Raw genomic sequence first — 24,040 nt, forward strand, 5'->3', positions numbered from 1 at the left:
GTCGCACAGCCCGTCCCGTCCATGCTAACGCTGATAACTACTGGGGATATTTCTGAGAAAGTGCCTCGATCCGTGTTAGTTTCTAACTTTTGCATCGATTCATACTCTATATTTCACCGAGTTAAATCGTAATCGTGTCATAGTGAAAGGTGATAGGGCGCTAGTTTGACGTCACGGTCTCAGGATGACGTCACACAAATCAATCGTGACCAACCGTGACACTCAGCCCAATAAACAACTCCCAAACAAACAAGTCGATTGCTCTTCCCTGTAATTCAACGACGTCATATTTGTTAGAATGTGAATTTTGTCACGTTCTTTTCCATACGATGTCAAATTTGTTTGGACGTGACACGGCTCTTTAATTAGGGTGTCACAATCGTTTGAACATGGATCAACATTCAAATGAATGTGACATTATATTTAAACAAACGTGACATTATTCACATTCTAACGAATATGACGTCACATTCGTTGAATAACAGTGTTTGTGTTGAAATTTATTTTTGTTTGTCTTTGTAGTATGCAGTGTGAACGATGAAGCAATATTGTGAACTTTCCATCTGTTCCTGTCGTTAATAAAGTTTTCGTGGTTCACAACGTCCGCGACAGTCGTGACGCGCGTGGCTATATTCGCACCACACACCTACCTCGTGGGTGTCAGTACATGCGGAGCCTCTCCAACATGAAGGTCGGCATCGTCGTCTTGTTGGTGCTCCCCATCCTCGTGCCGGCCTGGAATCCGAAATGCATTTCCACCCCGGTCGGCTTTGGTCGCAACACCACCGGTGGCTCGGGAGGTGTGTAAAGGCCCTTTTGTCTGTTCGCATTTCGTCTGCTCTCTCCTATTGTTGGACGAGCATTAGCAGCTTGACTAATTTTTGAAAACAATTTATTTATAAATGTAAAGCAGCATTGTACCATAGCTGCCTGTGGTTTCCGTCGCAGGCAGGACCGTCGTACCCACCAGCCTCAGCCAGCTGACGGACTTCCTCAAGAGCACAGAGAGGCTAATCATTGACCTGCAGACGACGTTCGACTTCACCAAGTCGGAGGGCACGGCCAACGACAAAGGGTGCTTCTACAACAACTGTGGCGGCAACGGCCAAAAGTCCCTCATCCATGATTCGACTTCTTGCGCCAACCGGAATAGCACGACCGTACGTGAGAGGCGAAAGGAAGGGTAAAGATCCACGGGCAGCGAGGGTGTCTGGATTCCTCCCTCTAAGCCTCCACTTTGCCTTGGTCTCAGGTTTCCTACTACAAGGCCGGCACGACTGGGCTGATCGTGTCCTCGAACAAGACCATCCGGAGCACCAACGGGAAGGGCGTCCTCGTGGGCAAGGGTCTCCGCATCAGCCTTGCCAACAACGTCATCGTCCGCGACATCACCTTCCAGGACATCAACCCGCAAGTCATCTGGGGAGGCGACGCCATAATCTTCGACCGAGTGTCCAACGTGTGGATCCACAACTGCACGTTTAGGGTGCGTGTCGGGTGGGCCGGGACTCATATCGGACGCGAACTCCAGGGCACAGTGGGCAAGAAGACCAGTTCTAGACGCGTTTTGAGGTCCAGATTCGCTAATGCAGCGGTTCTCAACCTTTCTCGGCTCGCGACCCCAAATTTGTAGCCAAAAATTTCCGCGACCCCCAGGAAAAGTTTCGCGACCCCACGGGACCCCTCCTTTAGCATGCCACTGCGTCTGATCCGAGGCGGGCATTTTGCTCCCTCAACGGGCAATTGATCTTTGGACCTTCCTTTAGCATGCCTCTGTTACGGAGTGCGATTATCAGTCTTAGTTTGGGAGCAGTATTGTCTCAAAGTTGGCCAAAACGCTCAGAAATGTCTTAAAAAATCATGTTTTCGGTCGATTTTAAGCAGCCACTGCGTCTGATCCGAGGCGGGCATTTTGCTCCCTCAACGGGCAATTGTTCTTTGGACCTTCCTTTAGCATGTCTCTGTTACGGAATGCGATTATCAGTCTTAGTTTGGGAGCAGTATTGTCTCAAAGTTGACCAAAACAGGCACAACGATTTTTCAAAGACATTTCTGAGCGTTTCGGCCAACTTTGAGACAATACTGCTCCCAAACTAAGACTGATAATCACACTCCGTAACAAAGGCATGCTAAAGGAAGGTCCAAAGACCAATTGCCCGTTGAAGGAGGACGAAATACCGCCTCGGGTCAGACGCAGTGGCTGCTTAAAATAGGCCCAAAACACGATTTTTCAAAGACATTTCTGACCGTTTTGGTAAACTTTGAGACAATACTGCTCCCAAACTAAGACTGATAATCGCACTCCGTAACAAAGGCATGCTAAAGGAAGGTCCAAAGACCAATTGCCCGTTGAGGGAGCAAAATGCCCGCCTCGGATCAGACGCAGTGGCTGCTTAAAATCGGCCCAAAACACGATTTTTCATAGACATTTCTGAGCGTTTCGGCCAACTTTGAGACAATACTGCTCTCAAACTAAGACTGATAATTGCACTCCGTAACAAAGGCATGCTAAAGGAAGGTCCAAAGACCAACTGCCCGTTGAGGGAGCAAAATGCCCACCTCGGATCAGACGCAGTGGCTGCTTAAAATCGGCCCAAAACACGATTTTTCAAAGACACTGCTGACCGTTTCGGCCAACTTTGAGACAATACTGCTCCCAAACTAAGACTGATAATCACACTCCGTAACAAAGGCATGCTAAAGGAAGGTTCAAAGACCAATTGCCGGTTGAGGGAGCAAAATGCCCGCCTCGGATCAGACGCAGTGGCTGCTTAAAATCGGCCCAAAACACGACCCCAGCTACCTCGCCGCGACCCCTTAAAATTTTTTCGCGACCCCACTTGGGGTCGCGACCCTAAGGTTGAGAACCACTGCGCTAATGGGACTCGAACCGAGCGAGTGACCCCATCAATGGATTCCTCGTTCGAAGATCAATCCATTGGTGGGGTCACACGTACGGTTCGTGTCCCGTTTAGTGAATCTGGAGCTCAAAACGCGTCTAGAAGTTTGGCCACCTCCACCGGAGTTGGCCCACTGTGCAGAGCTCTCTGACGGTGCACTTGGTTTGTTCAGCGCATCGGCCGCATGCACCTGGTGACGTGGACGTACGCCAACACCGGCATCACCGTCTCCTCCTGCCAGTTCGACGGCACCACGCCGTACTCCGTGTACTGCGACGGCCAGCACTACTGGCTGTGGCTCTTCTGGGGCACCAACGACCAGATCACGCTTTTCAACAACCGTGTCTACAACGTGGCGGGCAGGATCCCTCACGCGTCTGGAACGTCTACAGCGGTATGTTTTACTATCTTTTATTGTGTCGTGATAAATATTAGCTCACGAATTTTGAATATAACGAGCGTTCTGTTTCAGAAATCTGTGGTTCATCTGGTGGGTAACGAGTTTGACACAAACAAGCACAACGGTATGGAGCCGAGGAGAGGATCGTATATTCTCGCCGAGGGGAATAAGTTCATCAATTACAGAAATGTAAGTTTTTCGACGAAAATCTCACTTTTGGTGATGGGTTACTGCTGTCAAGTACCCGAACAAACCTATGCCACAATTGCACCTCTGGGCTGTGTGTTATCTAACAGGTGGTACTCCCGAGTGCTCAGGGGGGCTTCCTGGAACTTATCGACACAGCGGCTCAGGCAGCCACCTGCCAAGCCTATTTCGGACAGTCCTGCAAGGTGAACACGTATCAGAACACCACCCGGAGTCCAGCCCGCGCGGACATAGCCGTGCTCAACCAGTTCTCCAAGCTGGACAGAACCGCCATCAACGGCGCCCGCGCGGCCGTCTGCGAGTAAAAACGGATGCAATGCCTAAAGAAACTGCTACAAACTGGGTGTAATTTTGTTGTTATTGTTGTGCCACGGGTTTCCACGAGGACCGGGCGCGCGGGTCGTGCGCTTCTCGGTCCTTATCATGACCCAAAGCCGCCAGAGCCTCCGCACACAAGCTCCCGCGCCGTTTCGCGCCGTGCTCTGGCAGAAACGATGCGTCATCACGAACGACATTGTTCGTTCAGCTGAACAAAGCAAACAAACAGAAATTCACGAATTACTCTTCAGCGAAGCTGGGCATGCAGCGGCGGACTCCTCTTTACGAGGAAGTGCACCCTTACATTGTGTGCAGAAGCTTGACGCAGCAGGGCAACGGCAACTTCCACTGGTAAACAAACAAGCCAAGCTTCGGGAATGCGGTGGCGGGTCGGCGGGCCAACTGACCGCCGCGGCGGCACGCTTTTCGGCGCCCGAGTGCCGGCTCGCGGTGGTGGGGGTCGCGCCCCTCGCGCCCCGTGTGCCCCGGAGGGGGTGGCGGGGCCGCGGCGGAGGGCAGGCCGGGCCCAGCCAGGCCGCGCCGGCGTGGCCGTGGCCAGTTCGGCCGGGACAGCGCTGACGCCGAGCTGGTCACCAGCCCGCCCACTCGCGACGCGAAGCGCAGCTCCCTCGCGGCCATGCTCGTGCTGGACGCGGTGGTCGCGTCGTCGCCGTCGGTGCCGTCCGCCGTCCGGACTGGCCGCGCCGCGCCCCGCGCCCCGCCCCGCGCCCCGCCCCGCGCCCGCCGCGGAGTTCCGCCGAGCTGCTGAGCGCCCCGCCGACCATGTGCCGGCCCTGCGCCCCTGACGAGCCTCCCCTGTCACCAGGGTCACCCGGGACCACGACGTCAGACAAACGGTAAACCCGCGGGTGCCACAAATAATCATATAAAAGAAATTGGAAGATATAAATAGAAGGAATAGACGCGTATCCAGCTCGTGGTCAGCCCCCTACTTTCACCCTTAATAAAACGCCTGTAGGCAATTTGTGATACAATCCACCAGTAAGTAGGCAAAAGGTGCGACATTCTCCCCCCCCCTTTAATTTGAGTTTAGATACGCGCCTGTCGGACTTGATGTGGTTGTCAGGCACGTAGTAGACCGGTGGATAAATTAGAAATCATTTTAGCGTGCCGGGCGTGGGGGAACCACTTTCCGTTTGTTTACGCGCCGCGCGGTGCTCCGTGAGTGCACTGCTAATTGTGCCAAGGGCCCGAAGGCCGAGGGCCCCGCGGCCGTGCAAGCCGCGCCGCTGTAAACACGCCCAGCACGGCGAGCACGGCGAGTCCGCCGCGGAGGCCGAGTCCGCCGAGTCGGCGGGGGGTCGACCGGGCCGACGCCCCGTGCTGGTCACGCCAAGCGCGCCCGGCCAGGCCCACTAGGCCAGGCTGGCAGCCCCCCGGGCTGACCTTGTGCCAGATTGCCGGATGGCGGGCGAGGGTCCCGCAGCACGGCCAGCACGGCCAGCACGGGGGAATCCATCTGCAAAGTTAAACATTAGGGCCGGCCGAGGTACCTGGGTGTGTTCCATTTCGCTGGCCGGCTTGCCTGGTCGATCAATAATTGCAGTCCAAACAGAGCCTCGTTCTCGGCCCCCTCGGGGGAAGGGCATCGGCATCATGTAGGCTGTTTGAGGGGCCGGGCCGAGGCCCGAAAAGCGACAAGCCGAAAGAGGCAACATTGAAAGGACATCGTGGTCGCGCCTCTGACGTCACGATGATCAGTTTCTGTCCTCCGGCCGAGTCGATACACAATTACGCAGATTGCTGCAATGATTGGATCGCCTCCGAAAGCCCCGGCCGAGGCCCCGGCGCGCCGACACGGAGCGACACGAAGGCCCTCGAAAGCCGCGCGTCCGCCGCGGACCTCGCCGACGTCACGGTCGTGACCGCGAAGCCGCGAAGCCGCGAAGCCGCGAAGCCCGAGTTGCACCACTTGGGCGGCGCAGGAGAAAACGCGGCGGGATTTCGCCGCCCTGCCCTGCCGGCCTGTCGGTGAGGCGCGGTGCGCGGTTTCATTGACCCGAAGGGCCAAGGGTTCATTTTTCACCTGTCAGCCCCCCGCCCCCGCCCCCTCTCACCTGGAAGGCAGGGGTTTTCGGGTTCCCGGCCGTGACGCCGCGGTCTCTTCAAAGACAGCGGCAGGTCGTTGGTCGACTCACCGGAAGTCATCGTGTGGCTTTCGCGTTTCCGCCCGCCAGGCCGCGAAGAGGGTTTCCGCTTTCGCGTGCAGGTCCTCCGAGTGTGGCGGCCGCCGTGTTGACATGTCCATTTCCGAGCAACGTAACGCGATGTGCACGAGCGACTGGGACTGTGGCGTTAGTTGTGGCTGTAGCGGCTGCAGCGAGGCGAAGGCGCACAGTGGGCCAGAAGACCGGTGGAGGCGGCCAAAACTCAAGACGCTTTTTGAGCTCCAGAGTCGCTAAACAGGACTCGCACCCCACCACAGATTGATCCTCGTTCGGGGAGCAATCCATTGATGGGGTAACACGTTCCGTTCGAGTCCCACTTAGCGACTCTGAAGCTCAAAAAGCGTCCGGCATTTTGATCGCCTCCACTGGTCTTCTGACCCACTGTAGGTGGGGCGACCGGAGCCCTGGCGGCCCTCGCTGGAGCCGAGCGCCTGCCAAGCGGCGGGTAGGCCAGCCCGCCGAGCGCGCGTGCCGCCCAGTTGCCTACCCGGGCATTCGCGGGCGCCATGCTGCCGCCGCCGTCCACCGGCCGCCCCGCCGCGCCCCGCCCCGCCCCGCCCCACCCCCGCCAGTCTCCAGCAGATAACGCAAAGCGAGTATCCGCACCCCATCTCTGCGAGCCGGCACGACATGCCCGCCATGCCCGCCCCCACGACCAGCGAGCGCGCTGTTGCACCGCTTGCCAGATCACAATCGGCGTCGAGTGCTAAAAACTCACTGCCATTCAAGCGGCAGGTTTCGTTGCTTGCCAGAACTTGGCGCACTAGAATGCCGAAAATTTGCATTCTCTGCACCGGAATCTCAATCGGAATGCCGAATTTAGGTCTAACCTAGCCAGAGAATGGCATTCGTTTGAACCCCGATTTTTGGCATTCCACAATAACTGCCAAATTTCGGCACTCTAGCCCAGCGGTTCCCAACCTTGGGGTCGCGACCCCAAATGGGGTCGCGAAAAAATTTTGAGGGGTCGCGGCGAGGTGGCTGGGGTCGCCTGGGGTCGCGGTGGTTTCCCGGCTGGCCCACACGCCGAGCACTGGCTGCTTAAATGCCGCAAAGTTGATCAAAACGGTCACAAATGTGTGTAAAAGATCGTGTTTTGGGTCGACTTTAAGCATCCAGTGCTTCTGATCCGAGGCGGTAAATCACCCTCCCTCAACGGGCAATTGGTCTTTGGACCTTCCTTTTGCATGCCTTTGTTACGGAGTGCAATTATCTGCCTCAGTTTGGAAGCAGTACTGCCGCAAAGTTGGTCTAAACAGTCACAAATGTCTGTGAAAAATCGTGTTTTGAGCCGACTTTAAGCATCCACTGCGTCTGATCCGAGGCGGTAAATCGCCCTCCCTCAACGGTCAATTGGTCTTTAGACCTTCCTTTAGCATGCCTTTGTTACGGAGTGCGATTATCTGCCTTAGTTTGGGAGCAGTTTTGCCGCAAAGTTGATCAAAACGGTCACAAATGTCTGAAAAATCGTGTTTTGATCAACTTTGTGGCAAAACTGCTCCCAAACTAAGGCAGATAATCGCACTCCGTAACAAAGGCATGCTAAAGGAAGGTCTAAAGACCAATTGACCGTTGAGGGAGGGCGATTTACCGCCTCGGATCAGACGCAGTGGATGCTTAAAGTCGGCTCAAAACACGATTTTTCACAGACATTTGTGACTGTTTAGACCAACTTTGCGGCAGTACTGCTTCCAAACTGAGGCAGATAATTGCACTCCGTAACAAAGGCATGCAAAAGGAAGGTCCAAAGACCAATTGCCCGTTGAGGGAGGGCGATTTACCGCCTCGGATCAGAAGCAGTGGATGCTTAAAGTCGACCCAAAACACGATCTTTTACACACATTTGTGACCGTTTTGATCAACTTTGCGGCATTTAAGCAGCCAGTGCTCGGCGTGTGGACCAGCCGGGAAACCACCGCGACCCCAGGCGACCCCAGCCACCTCGCCGCGACCCCTCAAAATTTTTTCGCGACCCCATTTGGGGTCGCGACCCCAAGGTTGGGAACCGCTGCTCTAGCCGATCGGAATGCCAAAATTAGGCATTCCGATAGGGCATCCCGGTGTCTGGCAAGCAAACGTGTCAGTTTTGCGGCAAGGAAACTTCCCTCTGGATTTGCAGTGCTGACCGCTGGCCGGAATTCCCTACCCAAGGCTGTGACTCATGGCGGCCTGGCGGCGACCCGGTCACCTGCGGAGCTCCGGGCGGGCCTGATGAGTTCTGCCGGAGAACATAGGCAATGTAGGCAGGTCAGAAAGCGCGGCGCGGCAGGGCAGTAACGCATTGGCCGGACGGGGCTAACAGGCGCTGCCCACGCGACCGAGACCCACCGCGAGGCCGCGCTTCGCTTCGGGGAACCCGAACCCGAGGGAAACCCGAGGCGCACCCGCACACTCAATGCAAATCACCTGTTTCTTGCCAATTTCCTCGTTTTTCTCGTTTCCAGTCCCATTCGCGACTTCCTCCCCCACCTTTCCTAGTGTTTTTTTTTCTGTTCAGGCGCGGGCGCGGTCATCCGCATGACTCAGAGGTTGCACAGTGTAGGCGACCTGTTTGTAAACAGGTCTATGGACAGGTGACCTACACTGTGCAATCTCTGTGATGGGGACTGGAGTTTAGTCCCGGTCTCAATTTGAGTTAGATAATCGTTTAAAAGGAAGAATCAAGACCACGATGGTGCCAGTGGACTCCTCTTTCAGTGGGCAATGCCACGGTATCAGAACGCCGCCTGTGAATGTCTCTGTGGGGTGGCTACCCTCGCCCGAGGCACTGACTTGCTTCTCGTGTTGTGTTGCAGCAGCCACCATGGGGTCGGAGAACGTCAAGGTGGTGGTGCGCTGCCGCCCGATGAACACGCGAGAGAAGGAGATGAAGTGCAAGGTAAGCTACAGCTGAAAAAGCGACGCTGATTTTTTTTTTACAAAAGTTTATGTTTTATCGTAACAATCTTCATGGCAGGGGAAAAAATTGCGCGTTTGACCCTAACCTTTCCTTCCGCTTCGCATGTGTGGGATTGTCCGGAGATAGGGATACGTAGCTTCGTGTCACGGAGAAGGTCGGAGGTGGTCGAATGTCGATTGTTATGGGAACACTTTGTCGGTCCATAACAAAGCCGGCAAAAATTAATAAACGGTATTATGTGCTTAACTAACTGTTTGCGTGGATCGAGCCGGCCGCATTGGCCTTGGGCGGGTGGCGGGCGTCGGCCATGACATGCCAGCACACCGCACACACGAGAGGGATGAAAGACAATTAAACGGCCGACAGTTCCCACAGGTTAATCTGTGAGAAGCCAAACCCCCACGTGGTGTGTTCGTGACGGGGGAAGTGGTGGGGGTATGACAAAGCGACTTCGGGACAACTCATGTCCGCCCATCGGACAGCCCGGTGGGGCCCGTCAAGGCGTAGTTCGGGGTGGAGGGGGTGCTGCCAGTGGTATGTTGCTCGTCGACCGACCTGCGTGTTAAATTAATCACGGTTTCTCTCATTGCCAATGCCATGTCGGAGTGGGGTAGGGCCCAGGGTAAGGCCCAGGGTAGGTCTGACTGGGCCGGGCAGGACGGAAAAAGGATGACACCAAATTACAGGTGTTGTCGTCGCATTAGCGTGCCAGACGGCGACCTTCACGAGGTGACGCCAAGGGTAGTACACTGCAAACCAACTGTTTCTTCTTTTTTTCGGAAAACCACTTGTTAATACGCGCGATCAATCCCCCCCTAAAAAAACAACAATAACAGCTGAACAACCGATTGTTCCGCTCTTATTGTTGTTGGATTGCGAAACAGGGTAGCGGCGCGGGACACGCACGGCGAGAGGGCAGCCCTGTGGCAGCCCGGCGGAGTGCGGTACACATCGCTTGTTCGGATCTGGTTCGATGTTCGGTGGATCGTTGGTTTGGCCTGGTCCGGTCTGGTCTGGCCGCGCTCGGCGCCGCACCACTGGAAACGAAGCGTGAACGACGGCGGCAGCGCGCGCTACTCATTAATTTTCTGGTGCTCACTTGGTAGAGGTAACTCCCCGAGCTCTAAGGGCCACTGGCGCCTTGGTCACCACTGCAGTGGCTCTCGACCGCGAGGACTTAGAGCCCTTCCCGGTTCGGCCGTACAGGCAACCCGCGGAGCAACGCTGAGCAACGCCAGCCGGCGGCCTACCCCAACCGTCACTCGGCCACACGGGCCGCACCGCCCCGCGTCCACCACACTGGCGGTGCAGGGCGCGGGGCGATACTGGTGGCGCCTTTAGGGCACTCAGGGACCCGGGACACTCGGATCGAAGCACGTGTGAATGGGCGGGCCTTTGGGCCTTCGCGCCCACGCCGTGCACGCGGCGCCCGCGGTGTGTGGGTTGTGGGTGGCAGTGACGGATTTGCAAGCGGCGTAGGGGCGGGCCGGTGTGCCGGGCCGGGCGGCACCAGTGGCGTAGGGCGGGGGGAGGGAGGGGCTCTCGGCGGCGCGGCGTCGGCGCGTGGCCCTTCGGGGCGCTTTCAATTACCTGTCCACCCCAACGGCTCCCCGCTCCGCCACTGATTTCCTACAGGCTAATTCCGAGAGTCGTCCCCGTCGCTGTGTCTCTCTCGCACTTGCTGGACGTCCCATGCGTGAGAGAGAGACAGAGCGACGAAAACGACTCTCGGAATCAGTCTGCAGCACTACGCCGCTGCGTGCTGACCATTACCTTCCCCGGCGCGGCCCCCGCTGACCCCTCCAGCCAGACACCCGCCGCCCCGCCGCCCCGCCGCCGCCTACTCCGTGTTCGTGCACCCTGATGCCTTTTCGACTGTTCCCCCCCCCTCCCCTCCCGGCGACGCCCCCGTGGGGGCGTTAGTAGGTCGGGCCGTCTGCGTCCAGCGCCGCGACGGTACCCCGCGGGGGCCGCAGGGCTGAACGCGGGGCGGGGCGGGGTGGGGTGCGGCGGGGTGCGGCGGGGCGGCCCTCCTTCGGGGTGATGGATCGGGGCACTCGGGGGAGGGCCGCGGTTTAAAGCTGCTTGAATTACGGCGGGATTTGCCGGGCCCCGGGGGAGGGTGACGTCGGCGTGGTGTCGGAATGACGTCGCGGTGACTCCCGGCCGACGTCCACGTCGCACTCCGCACGGCCGGAGCGGCGCGGCACGGCGGCATGTCGGCGTGGGTGGAATCGATGGCTTGATGTGACGTGACCCACATAACAGGCCGCCAGCCAGCAGCAACACGACTGCAACAACATGAACCCCCTCAACAAGCACGCCCGTGGCCGCACGAGTCTACATGCCGCCACGCGCGCACATCCACTCACACTACGAAAATCATTTTGGGGATGTTTCCAAGCGACTTCTCTGTCTGGCCGCAGTGTGTGGTGGCCATGGACCTCCAGCGATGCACCTGCAGCATCCAGAACCCGGGCGACCCGTCGGCGCCGCCCAAGACGTTCACCTTCGACGGCGTGTACCCGACGGGCTCCAACACCGAGAACCTCTACAACGAGATCGCCTACCCGCTGGTCGAGGTGAGCCCGGCGCGTCGTCGCCGTGACCTTGCGCGCTTCATCGCTCTGTCTCCCTCGTGCCCGCCGGGGCGAACCGTGAGTGCGAGAGAGACAGAGCGGGGTGAAAGCGCTGCGCAGTGCCGTGAGGTCGACAATTAGGCGGTAATCGCTCCAGTCCGGCAGTCCGGCGGAACCGTGGCGGAACGCGCGCGCATTCGAGTTGCACGTCAATCAAGAGCGCAACGGCGAGGCGGGAACATGCAACGCGGAGTGCAGTGCGGTGCAAGGTCACACGCTGCGTGCGGAAGGGGTCGCCTAGCAGCCCACAGTGTCACCAGGACACAAAACGTGCAAAAAAAAAGAGAAAAACAAGAACATTGACGTAGATTTCAACTCACACTGGTAAAACTCTGGCGTAAGATAGCGCCTTCCGTGAAGAGTACAGTCCGCACGGCCTTCTTCAAGCGCACCAGAGCTCACGCGCTCCTTTGAAGGCTCCATTCCTCCTATCTAAATGCATGGGGGCTATTATCATGAAACGTTGTCGTGCGCTTCAAGAAGGGCGTCGGGGCCTTCCTAGTCCAAATCTACGTCAACATTTATCTATTTTTTGCAACTTTCGAGTTATTGTGACACTGTGGGCTGCGAGTCAACCCCTTCCGCGCGCAGCGTGTGACCTGACCCGCACCGACCAAGCCTGCAGTGCACTCCGCGTTGCATGCTTCAACGAAGCTCAGTACTGCGCTTTAGTTTTACCAGTGCAGGTCGCAGTGGTTCACTGGATTGTCCACCAGTCCGACGATGCTAAATGTTGTCTCTCTCGACAGGGCGTGCTGGAGGGCTACAACAGCACCGTCTTCGCGTACGGCCAGACGGGATGCGGCAAGAGCTTCACCATGCAGGGCGTCCGCGAGCCGGCCAACCAGCGCGGCATCATCCCCCGCGCCTTCGAGCACGTGTTCGAGGCCGTGTCCGTGGACGCCAAGCACCGCTTCCTGGTCCTGGCCTCCTACCTCGAGATCTACAACGAGGAGATCCGGGACCTGCTGGGCAGCGACCCTCGACGCGGCCTGGAGCTGCGCGAGAATGCGGAGAGGGGCGTCTACGTCCACGGTGAGTCCCGGGCCTCGACCTGGAGCCTGCACTGTGGGCCAAGACCAGAGACCAGCGTCGGCGGCCAAAACTCTAGACGCGTTTTGAGCCCCAGAGTCGCTAAACAGGACTCGAACCGAGAGTGTGACCTCTGCAATGGCTTCCTCGTTCGGAGAGCAATCCATTGGTGGGGTCACACCTTCGGTTCGAGTATCCCATTTAGCGACTAGTATGAGGACAAAACGCGTCTGGGATTTCGACCGCCTCCACCGGCCTTCTGGCCCACTGGGCACTGCGCGGTGCTGCGCGGTGTCCACCGTGTCCGGGAGACTGACCACCCTCTGCTTCACAGACCTCTCCTCGCACCCGGTGCAGAGCGTGGCGGACTGCGAGCGCCTCATGGACAAGGGCTGGCGCAACAGATCCGTGGGCGCCACGCTCATGAACTCTGAGTCCTCCAGGTTCGGAAACATGGCCACTGTATCAGTGTCCCACACGAGGACGGCGTCGTGACCGACAGTGTGCCCGCAGGTCCCACTCCATCTTCAGCATCTCGCTGGAGACCATGGCCCTGGAGGACGGCTTCAAGGCGCCCGCGTCGGCGCGCGCCGACAGGCTGAGCGACAAGGAGCTCACGTCGTGCCTCTCGTCGGGCCGCATCCGCCGCGGCAAGCTGAACCTCGTGGACCTGGCCGGCAGTGAGCGCCAGTCCAAGACCGGTACGTCTCTGTCGCACTTGGGGCACCCCGCAGCGCAGGGACACGAGAGAGAGAGAGAGAGAGAGAGAGAGAGAGAGAGAGAGAGAGAGAGAGAGAGAGAGAGAGAGAGAGAGAGAGAGAGAGAGAGAGAGAGAGAGGGAAGAGACAGAGAGACAGAGAGAGACAGAGAGACAGAGAGAGAGACAGAGAGAGAGAGAGAGAGAGAGAGACAGAGACAGAGAGAGAGAGAGAGAGAGAGAGAGATAGAGAGAGAGAGAGAGAGAGAGAGCGACGGGGCTTTCCTTCAGAATCGCACGGCAGAGCGGTTCTTGCGGTGGGGGTGCGGCTTCGAGCACGCCGCCGCTCCGGTACCGATGAACTGCGATTGCCAACAGGTGCCACCGGGGAGAGGCTGAAGGAGGCCATGAAGATCAACCTGTCGCTGTCGGCGCTCGGCAACGTCATCTCGGCGCTGGTGGACGGCAAGAGCAAGCACATCCCGTACCGGGACTCGAAGCTCACCCGACTGCTGCAGGTATACAATCGGGCGTCGTCCGTCGGGCTTCATCGACCGGGAGCATGACGGGGTTGGCCGCGTACCGCGCAGTTGGCCAGCCGACTGGTTCCAAAGATCGCTGGAGGGAGGTTTCGACCACTTCACTTTGACAAGAAACCAAAGACTGAATTCTCGCCTTGCCGCTACTGAAAAGGCCCCCAACCGCGAGAGCTCGACTAGCTCGAGGTCTTCGTTTTCTGGCCAGAGTGGGAGGACTCGACCAATCAGAGACCTTCATACCTTCCGCTAGCGACCGGCATACCCCCTTCGCTGATCTTCGGAACCAGTCGGCGGCCTGCATGGCCAGGCCAGGCCAATCCTTCTGGAGGGGCAACAACCGCCACGCGGCGCGTGCGGTCCTTGCTCCTCCGTGCCGGAGTTTAAACATCCCGTGTGGAACAGATAGGCTGAATGCAAGCTGAACCGCGTCTGAATTTTCAGTCCGTTTTCAGACGCCAGTCAGGCCTCAGTCAGACCGCGTTAAGACGAGATTCAGGCCGTTCGCGACACGAGCAAGGTATGAATGCCGTCTGACGAGCGTCTGACTGGTGTCTGCAAGTGGACTGAACGCGGTCTGAAAAGCGGCTTAGTTTCAGACCGCGTTCAGTCCGTTTTCATTCCGTATTCAGTCCGTATTCAGGCCCACGCCTGGCCGCCCGAAAAAAACGTCGACAGCGTCCAAAACGAAGACCTGCCGGCCGAGGCCTGGTGTTGAACTCCGGACAAGGCGCATGGAATACCGGTGCGTGAATCCGCTTGGCCAGAGCGACTTCTGTGGAGGGATGGGGACGCTGCGATCCCATTCTGCTGGCCAAAGCTTGCTGATACGTATTACGCTGCGGAGAGAACTACTTGGAAGAAAGGCTCTTTACGTTTTAAAATGGCACAACCCTAAAAATCATAGCCACGGAAAAGAGTAAGATTGTTCTCCACTACAACACCAGACAGAGGCAAACCCGTTTCTACCCCACTTGGAAAAGGTTTAACTCACACATCACATGTCTCAACCGTATCAGCAAGCTTTGGTCAGCAGAATGGGATCGCAGCGTCCCACATCTCTCCACAGAAGTCGCTCTGGCCAAGCGGATTCACGCACCGGTATTCCATGCGCCTTGTCCCGAGTTCAACACGAGGCCTCGGCCGGCAGGTCTTCGTTTTGGACGCTGTCGACGTTTTTTTCGGGCGGCCAGGCGTGGGCCTGAATACGGACTGAATACGGAATGAAAACGGACTGAACGCGGTCTGAAACTAAGCCGCTTTTCAGACCGCGTTCAGTCCACTTGCAGACACCAGTCAGACGCTCGTCAGACGGCATTCATACCTTGCTCGTGTCGCGAACGGCCTGAATCTCGTCTTAACGCGGTCTGACTGAGGCCTGACTGGCGTCTGAAAACGGACTGAAAATTCAGACGCGGTTCAGCTTGCATTCAGCCTATCTGTTCCACACGGGATTGACAAGACGGCAAGAGGCCCGGCCAGCAGCGGACTGGTTCCGAGAGTCGCTTTCGTCGCTCTGTCTCTCCCGCACTCATAAGGCGTCCCGCACAGGTGCGAGAGAGACAGAGCGACCAAAACGACTCTCGGAATCGGTCCGGGCAGTGTAGGGGCAGTGGCACGCGCTGGCCGTGAAGTCGGCGGCACGCGGCACGGCGGGGAGGGACGACGCGGACTCGCGCGGACTCCGGGCGGGGCATTGCCACTCGATATACCGACACAATCGATGGCTCGCGAGGGGCAGCCTGCGGCCTGCGGGGCGGCAGGGGAGCGAGTGCCGATGAGGGCAGGGTCAACACGCGTCTCGGCCCGGCACCCCGGCAGCCCGGCCGCCTGCCGGGGCATTCAGGGATGGCGTGGCGTAGTCACCAAGCCAAGGGCCGCGGATGGCCGAATGGCCCTACTGGCCCTACGGCCCTACGGGTCGATGCAGCCCTGCCACGCCTTGCCACGCCCTGCCACGCCCTGCCACGCCCTGCCACGCCCTGCCCTTCGACCCTGCAGGGCGTGGCGTGCGAGGCGGTGGTGACAAGTCCGCAGGGACAACAAGTGGAGGTAAACAGAAATCCCCCGTTTTACGGCTGTAATTTCTGTTTGCCCGGCCAATGTACATGGAGCGAGCGCGTCCACGCCGCTGCCGCAAAATCAACGAAGAATTGATCAAACTGTTCATCTTTTCGGGCCGTCAACTTCGTACTGGCGGCTAGTTCCAACTAACTACGTCTCGTGTTATTGTGAGGTATCCAATGTGGCTCTCCAAACTTGCAGGATTCGCTGGGCGGCAACACCAAGACGCTGATGGTGGCGTGCCTGTCCCCCGCCGACAACAACTACGACGAGACGCTGTCCACGCTGCGGTACGCCAACCGCGCCAAGAACATCAGCAACCGGCCGCACATCAACGAGGACCCCAAGGACACGATGCTGCGCGAGTACCAGGACGAGATCCGCAAGCTGAAGGAGCTGCTGGCCTCGGGGACGGCGGCGGGCGCACTGGCGGCCTCGCTGGGCGCCGCCCCCGCCGGCGAGGAGGTTGACTTGGGTAGGGCGCGCGGAGTAAGGACGGCCATGTCTCGTTTTGCAGTGCAGGCGGGCCTGTGTCGGGCCCGAAACGGCATACGATCATGTGTGGTCTAGCCCTTAATGGTAATGGTAGTCGGCCGGGCAGGAGTAGGTTGGGTTGCCTACCCCGCCGTCCGCGGGCGTCGACCTACACTCTGACAGGAAAAACGAGACCTCTGAGTCCTCGCGGTCGATGGCGGTAGTAGCTAAGGCGGAACCGCCAGAACTCAGAGGTCTTTGTTTTCTGGCCAGAGGAAAGGAAGCGCTTCATTTCCAGTCTTTCCTGTCCCAGACGCGGAGAAAATTCGGCGCGAGTACGAGCAGGAGATGGTGCGGCTGCGCGCGCAGTACCAGGCCGAGCAGGACAGCAAGGCCCAGCTGCAGGAGGACCTGGCTCGCCTCCGCACGCAGTTCGAGGGGCAGATGGCGCAGGTGGAGGCCCAGAAGCAGAAGAGCAACGCCAACAGGTGAGTGAACCGCACTCTTCCCAAACAGCAAACGTTTTGTTATTTACTTCATTTGTGTGGAATTACGTTTCCAGCGAGGCGACTTCGAAAACCAACGCCAGGGAGAAGGTCCTGAAAAGGTAACCAGCGCTCTGGGTTCCGAGTTGGGTGAAGTTCTCCGCGGTTTCCTGCAGTCAGACTGAGTTTGCTCTCCCCGTTCCAGGCTGCAGAAGCTGGAGCAGGCCATGGTGGGCGGCGAGCGCGCCGACGACTCGGCCCTCAAGGAGCGGCGGATGCGGCGGCGCCGCGCCGCGCAGCAGCGCCTGCAGATGCTGTCCGAGGTGCTGGCCAAGGTGGAGGACGAGGACGGCATGGTGCTCAAGGTGTACGACGACATCCAGGAGGAGCTGCGCGTCAAGACGGAGGCCCTGCGGAAGAACCGCCAGAAGGTGAGGGTGGCGGGGCACCCACCCTACCCTCGCCGTCGTGGACGGGGGAGCTTGCCGTTCAAGGGTGGATCCAGAGACAGCTCCGGGTCCGGGGGGATGAGAGACCAAGCGACTTCACCTCCTTCAGGGGAGAACGACGCCCGCGCCCCCACCGCCTCCCCCTTTACATCTGCGCCTGCGTACTTTACAGTGTGGCCTCCGGTTTCAGGTGCGCGCGCTGGACCGAGAGATCTCCGACCTGCAGAGCGAATTCGAGAACGAGAGGACCGACTACCTGGAGACGATACGGCGGCAGCAGCGGCAGCTCCTGCTGGTCAACCAGATCCTGGAGAAGATCGTGCCAACGCTGAGGAAGGAGTGCAACTACATGTAAGGCCCACCCACGCCCATATCAACCCCATGCAGTGGCGGATTAAGCGTCTGAGTGCAGGACAAAGTAGCACTTTTGCCTACTTACAGGGGCAGAGTGTGGCTTTTTGGCTACCTTTCAGGCGGCTATCTGCATGCCAAAGTCCTTGTGCCATCTGAAGGATTCGCGCTTGACCCTCTGCTCTTTGCAGCAACATCGAGCGCATCAAGCAGGAGGCGACCTGGAGCGAGGACACGGAGCGGTGGCGCCTGCCCGACCTGGTCATCCCCCGCACCAAACTTCCGCCCGCCAGTGAGTGCACTCGTCCGCGACACTGTACACACGCGCAGATAGATGGGTTGCGTATTGACCGGCCGTATGACGCATGGCGCCGCAGTCCCGCTGGACAACGCGTTCGTGCGCCACGCGCTGGACGCCATGACCAACGGGGCGACGGCCACGGCGGCGGCCTCCAGCAGCGGCTCCAGCAAGAGCAGCGCCAACGGCTCGGCCAGCCTGGAGGTGAGCCCGGACAACTCGGACCGCGCGTCGTCGCCCGGCTCGGACGAGGGCAGCGCCATCATCCTGCAGGTGAGCGCCGAGTCTCACAGTGGGCCAGAAGACCGGTGGAGGCAGCCAAAACCCCGGACGCGTTTTAAGCTCCAGAGTCGCTAAACAGGACTCGAACCGATCGTGTGACCCCACCAATGGATTGCTCTCCGAACGAGGAATCGAATGGTGGGGTCACCCGTTCGGTTCGAGTCCTGCTTAGCGACTCTGAAGCTCAAAACGCGTCGAGAGTTTTGGCCACCGCCACCTGAGGCACTGTGCGTTGGTGGCGCTGCGTGGTTGACGTGTCGCCTTCTCCCTTCCGCAGCGGCTGGCGCGCAGCGAGGCGGAGGACATCGCCGGCAACTACTTCAAGCCGCGGCGCGCCAACGAGCTGCTGTCGCGGGCGCGGGCGCAGCGGGACGCGGCGCGCGTTATCAGTAGGTGGAGGGGTACGGAACCACGGAACGGCACCCCATCCCCCTGGGGATGGCCCGACCCGACGGCCCGCATCGGGGCGCACAGTGGGCCAGAAACCGGCGGAGGCGGCCAAAATTCTAGACGCGTTTTGAGCTCCAGAGTCGCTAAACAGGACTCGAACCGAACGTGTGACCCCCACCAATGGATTCCTCGTCCGGAGAGCAATCCATTGGTGGGGTCACACGGTCGGTTCGAGTCCCATTTAGCGACTCCGGAGCTCAAAACGCGTCTAGACTTTTGGCCGCCTCCGCCGGTTTCTGGCCCACTGTGGGGCGCCTCGGTAGCGCATGGACTTGCATGGACGAGTAGCGCCACACGGCGAGCATGGCATGGCAAATGACCAAAGACCACCCCCGCGTACTCTACAAATCGAAGAGCGTACATTGTATGCTCTAACTGGAGCATGCCTGCCAAGCATGCACTTAGTGCATACATGCCATGTACATGCTAACTGAAGCATAAGGGATAGGGAGTTGCCTGCATCAGGAAGCGTGTACATGGCATGCACTAGTAAGTACATCCGCGTATCATCTTGACCAACTTTTCGCCGCCAAGGCTCACAACCGAGTGTTGAAAATCACACCAGAGGCAGAGCCTAAAAGAGGCAGGTGTGACAACCACCCGCACGCCTGAGAAGAGTGACTGGCAAGGCAATCGGAGTTTGAACGAGTTTGCACCACTTTACGCGGCAATGTCGTAGAGATATCGACGACTGCGAGCGTCAGAAAAGTCAATTGTTTTGTCCCTGGTCCGCAGGGGTGGTGAGGGAGAGCCGGCTCAACGGCATGGACCTGCACAGCTCCATGGGCGCCCTCAACACCAGCCTGCCCGCGGGGGTGGCCGCGTCCAACGGGGCCGCTGGCGGTGGCGGCGGCGGCACCGTGCTCCCCCTGCAGCTCAACTCCAGCTGGGGCTCGGGGCAGACGGCGAGCGGCGGCTGGGTCGGTGAGTGGAGTGCAGTGAGTGCGCCGCACAGTGGGCCAGAAGATCGGTGGAGGCGGCCGAAACTCTAGACCAGCGGTTCCCAACCTTGGGGTCGCGACCCCAAATGGGGTCGCGAAAAAATTTCGAGGGGTCGCGGCGAGGTGGCTGGGGTCGCCTGGGGTCGCGGTGTTTTCCCGGCTGGCCCACACGCCGAGCACTGGCTGCTTAAATGCCGCAAAGTTGATCAAAACGGTCACAAATGTCTGTAAAAGATCGTGTTTTGGGCCGACTTTAAGCATCCACTGCGTCTGATCCGAGGCGGTAAATCGTCCTCCCTCAACGGGCAATTGGTCTTTGGACCTTCCTTTTGCATGCCTTTGTTACGGAGTGTGATTATCTGCCTTAGTTTGGAAGCAGTACTGCCGCAAAGTTGGTCTAAACGGTCACAAATGTCTGTAAAAAAATCGTGTTTTGGGCCGACTTTAAGCATCCACTGCGTCTGATCCGAGGCGGTAAATCGTCCTACGTCAACGCGACACCTCGTCGGAACAAGCGGCTATCTCCAAAGGGAGTGCAGACAAACGGCTATCTGTGAAGGAGCTGCAGACAAACGGCTATCTTTTTGACCCCCTGCAGACAAACGGCTAACTGACTTTTCGGGAGAGGTTAGGGTTGGCCGGGTTCCTTGAGTTTTTTTCAGGTTAGACGCACGTGACAGACTCATGTTATGTGTCAATCTGCTCTGACAAACTTTTGACATCTGTTGGATAAGGTCAAATTTGACAGGCTCAATTGATTGTAAATATATAAGTATCCAAACTCGGGAAGTGGAGAAAACAGTTAGCCGTTTGTCTGCAGGGGGTCAAAAAGATAGCCGTTTGTCTGCAGCACTTTCACAGATAGCCGTTTGTCTGCACTCACTTTGGAGATAGCCGTTTGTTCCGAGGGGGTGTCGAACGGGCAATTGGTCTTTAGACCTTACCTTAGCATGCCTTTGTTACGGAGTGCGATTATGTGCCTTAGTTTGGGAACAGTTTTGCCGCAAAGTTGATCAAAACGGTCACAAATGTCTGAAAAATCGTGTTTTGATCAACTTTGTGGCAAAACTGCTCCCAAACTAAGGCAGATAATCGCACTCCGTAACAAAGGCATGCAAAAGGAAGGTCCAAAGACCAATTGCCCGTTGAGGGAGGACGATTTACCGCCTCGGATCAGACGCAGTAGATGCTTAAAGTCGGCCCAAAACACGATTTTTTAAGACATTTGTGACCGTTTTGATCAACTTTGCGGCAATACTGCTCCCAAACTAAGGCAGATAATCGCACTCCATAACAAAGGCATGCTAAAGGAGGGGTCGCGTGGGGTCGCGAAATTTTTCCTGGGGGTCGCGGAAAGTTTTGGCTACAAATTTGGGGTCGCGAACCGCAAAAGGTTGGGAACCGCTGCTCTAGACGCGTTTTGATCTCTAGAGTCGTTAAACAGGACTCGAACCGAACGTGTGACCCCACCATTGGACTCCTCGTTAGGAGAGCAATCCAATGGTGGGGTCAGAGTTCGGTTCGAGTCTTGTTTAGCGACGCTCGGGCACAAAATGCGTCTAGAATTTCGGCCGCCTCCACCGGTCTTCTGGCCCACTGTGCGCCGGGGCGGCCGCGGGTAGGCAACCCATTCGCCGCGCCGGCCGGCGCCTCAGACGGAGAAAGGCGCATCTCTCTCTCACGTCACCGCGACTGTAACTGTGACTGGCTGTGACTGTTCCAGGGTCGCCCGACATGGCGATGCGCAAACCCGCGCGCCTGGAGGCCCTCCCCGTCGTGGACCGCAAGCGCAAGACGGCGGCCGGGGACCTCCACACCTTCGAGCTCATCTGACCCGCGGCGGCCGGGCCGCCAGACGGCCCCACGAGGCTCACGAGGCTGCCGCCAGCGTTTTGAGAAGGGCGCCGAACTGGTGGCAGAAATGGACATCGCGGCCGTGCTGCGGTCTTGTAGGCGGTCGAGGCCAGCCAGCGCCACGCCGACGGGGTGCGGCGCAAACCGGCGAATAGCGGGCCGGACGCACGACGGACGCCACGCCACAGTGTACAGCCCGCCCCACCCCGCCCCACCCCGCCCCACCCCGCCCCGCCCCGCCCCGCCCACCCCGCCCCACCCCGCGGCGGCACGCGATCCGACGCGAGCCCCGCCATGCTGGCGCTAATGCGCGCTTCAATGATACGCCGCGGGCGGATTACTTGGGACAGTTCGAGCACACAGTGCCGTTCCATGTTCGATCCCCGGCGACCGCGAAAAAGAAATTGTAACGGGCGCACCGCGGAGGTGTGGGTCATGACCGCGGTGATGCAAGGAGCGCCGCCGCGGGGCGCCAGTGAGCAGTTTCGTTCCGAACACCGCTTTCGTCGCTCCGTCTCTCTCGCGCCCAGTGGGCGTCCCGCGGGGGTGCGAGAGAGACGGAGCGAGTGTTTGGCGTGGCTCTGCGGCAGCCAGCACGCGCCGCGAGTGCCACCATGAGGTGCCACCCTGCCGCGGCGCTCGCGAGTCCGCGCTAAGCGGACTGATTACTCGTCACCGGCGATGGCCTGCTAGCGCTGCGCCGCACGGGGCACAGTGGGCCAGAAGACCGGTGGAGGCGGCCAAAACTCTAGACGCGGTTTGAGCTCCAGAGTCGCTAAATGGGACTCGAACCGAACGTGTCACCCCATCTATGGATTGCTCTTCGAACGAGGAATCCATTGGGGGGTCACACGTTCGGTTCGAGTCCCATTTAGCGACTCTGGAGCTCAAAACGCGTCTAGAGTTTTGGCCGCCTCCACCGGTCTTCTGGCCCACTGTGCGGGGCGCGAACGTCTGCGGCGCCACGGCAGCGCTCCCTTTTGTTATGATTCTCTGTGTGCGTTTCTCTTCGTCTTCAAAACGATCCGCTATCTAAAGCCCTGTCGCAGCCCTGTGTGTGCGTGTGCACAAAACATTCTTCATAGTACTAATTGATGGATCGTGTTGTTGATGCTATTTTGTATATTGCTAATTTCTTCTGTAGTCATGGGACCATTCATTATTTCACGTATAACTCGCGAGCAAACTTTCCCGGTGCTTCTCAATGAAAACCTGGAGTCATCACCAGTCAGTGGTGCGTGCCTCCGCTTCCGGTGTGCACACGCGGATCGCGAGGCACATGCAATTTCTCCTTTATAAGATTGTGATATATATTTGATAAGGCGAATGTATATTTTGTGCGTTACATCGTTCATGTTTTAACGTGAGTTTCTGCTGGTGGCATATGCTGTGCTACCGCTAAACCTGTCATCGGATGCAAACTTACGAAAGTGTGAATAAACAATAAATGGTTTTATTTTATAATGAGGTCCAATTTTATGTTTGGTCCTGTTGCTTTCCATAAAGCACCTGCCAGACCAAATTCGAGGACTGGTGGGAGAAATCACAACACACGAGCATGCCTGTTCGCTTTGGGCCCACTAAGTGCATTTTTTGGCAGATAGCACACTAGTACACAGATTATTTTTCCCACACGGCTCCCCTTGAAAACGGATCCGCGAGCGACTGCGACTGCAAGCTGCCCAGCCAAGATTAACTCCACGTCTCTAACGAAGCGAGGCGCCGCCACGCCGAAAGACCGTCCCTCGGGTGACCCTGAGTCGCGCGAACCGAACCAACCGCGCCTTCGTGGCAGACACGAGATCAATTTGGGGAAATGCCCCGCTCGCTCCACCTCCACCGCGAAGCGCATCCATTGCCTATGACTGGGCGGCAACGGGTGTATTGATTGAGGACGCCTCCGGCACGTCGCCCGGGCGGCGCGGCGCGGGGTATCGACGCCGCCCTGCGTGTCCCCGGGGACGCGGGGTATCGCTGGCCGTCGGCCGGCGCGTGCGGTGGCGCGCGCCGCGCACGTGAACGACACGGGTATCGACGGCGGCGTGGCGGCGTGGCGGCGCGTGGCCGGTGACGTCAGTGCATTGATCGCCAGGACTACTCGATAATGCAGGGGACAAGTTGTTGGCTGTCATCACTTTGTACGAGGTCGCGCTCCGCGCCCAGCCGGCAGGCCGCGAGGATGGCGATGGTGCTTTCGGGTGACGTGACTTTCTACGGGCTGGGTCGTCGTCGAGGCCTTTGGCCTTTGCCGCGCGGTGCCGGGAGCTCGCTCGGGCTCGCGGCCGGGCCGCGGCTACCTCGGCGGAATCGCCAATGCGGCCCCACATATCCCGCGATGATTCCTATTCAAAATGAAACCCGAAAGGCTAAAGGCTGCCCGAAATAGCCCAAGCACGGAGCCGTGGCCGCGCCGGCCGGGCCTCCCAACTCGGGCTGAGCTCGCGGACAAGCCGGTAGGCTGCGATCCCGCACATCGCTGTTGGTCGTCGTCGCTCTGCCTCTCTCGCACTCAAGCGGCGCTCCGTGCTGGTGCGAGAGAGACGGAGCCGGCCGACGCACGTGATGCATGATGCAT

The 24,040-nt window shown here is 58.6% G+C and overlaps 2 protein-coding genes across 2 annotated transcripts; both read left to right on the forward strand.

Moving 5' to 3' along the window:
• Window positions 1-627: 627 nt before the first annotated feature.
• LOC117653402 (probable pectin lyase D) lies at window positions 628-3,851 on the forward strand. Its single transcript, XM_034399047.1, has 6 exons — window positions 628-800; window positions 949-1,160; window positions 1,253-1,486; window positions 3,073-3,294; window positions 3,373-3,489; window positions 3,597-3,851. The coding sequence occupies exons 1-6, from the start codon at window positions 668-670 to the stop codon at window positions 3,810-3,812; spliced, it is 1,134 nt and encodes a 377-aa protein (XP_034254938.1). The 5' UTR covers window positions 628-667; the 3' UTR covers window positions 3,813-3,851.
• Window positions 3,852-4,572: 721 nt separating this feature from the next.
• LOC117653315 (osmotic avoidance abnormal protein 3-like) lies at window positions 4,573-21,626 on the forward strand. Its single transcript, XM_034398920.1, has 17 exons — window positions 4,573-4,682; window positions 8,810-8,892; window positions 11,340-11,495; window positions 12,302-12,587; window positions 12,919-13,027; window positions 13,098-13,285; window positions 13,660-13,799; window positions 16,083-16,356; window positions 16,669-16,843; window positions 16,918-16,962; window positions 17,046-17,271; window positions 17,480-17,640; window positions 17,832-17,932; window positions 18,018-18,211; window positions 18,498-18,621; window positions 19,406-19,594; window positions 21,335-21,626. The coding sequence occupies exons 2-17, from the start codon at window positions 8,818-8,820 to the stop codon at window positions 21,442-21,444; spliced, it is 2,553 nt and encodes an 850-aa protein (XP_034254811.1). The 5' UTR covers window positions 4,573-4,682; window positions 8,810-8,817; the 3' UTR covers window positions 21,445-21,626.
• Window positions 21,627-24,040: the final 2,414 nt, after the last annotated feature.

Source organism: Thrips palmi, unplaced genomic scaffold (assembly GCF_012932325.1).
Source record: "Thrips palmi isolate BJ-2018 unplaced genomic scaffold, TpBJ-2018v1 HiC_scaffold_8, whole genome shotgun sequence".
Taxonomy (NCBI): domain Eukaryota; kingdom Metazoa; phylum Arthropoda; class Insecta; order Thysanoptera; family Thripidae; genus Thrips; species Thrips palmi.

Coding starts and splice junctions, on each gene's coding strand:
- LOC117653402 (XM_034399047.1), top strand. CDS start 668: ATGCGGAGCCTCTCCAACATGAAGGTCGGCATCGTCGTCTTGTTGGTG. Junction 1,487..3,072: donor TCCACAACTGCACGTTTAGG/GTGCGTGTCGGG, acceptor TGGTTTGTTCAG/CGCATCGGCCGCATGCACCT. Junction 3,295..3,372: donor CGTCTGGAACGTCTACAGCG/GTATGTTTTACT, acceptor GTTCTGTTTCAG/AAATCTGTGGTTCATCTGGT.
- LOC117653315 (XM_034398920.1), top strand. CDS start 8,818: ATGGGGTCGGAGAACGTCAAGGTGGTGGTGCGCTGCCGCCCGATGAAC. Junction 11,496..12,301: donor TCGCCTACCCGCTGGTCGAG/GTGAGCCCGGCG, acceptor CTCTCTCGACAG/GGCGTGCTGGAGGGCTACAA. Junction 18,622..19,405: donor CGTTATCAGTAGGTGGAGGG/GTACGGAACCAC, acceptor CCTGGTCCGCAG/GGGTGGTGAGGGAGAGCCGG.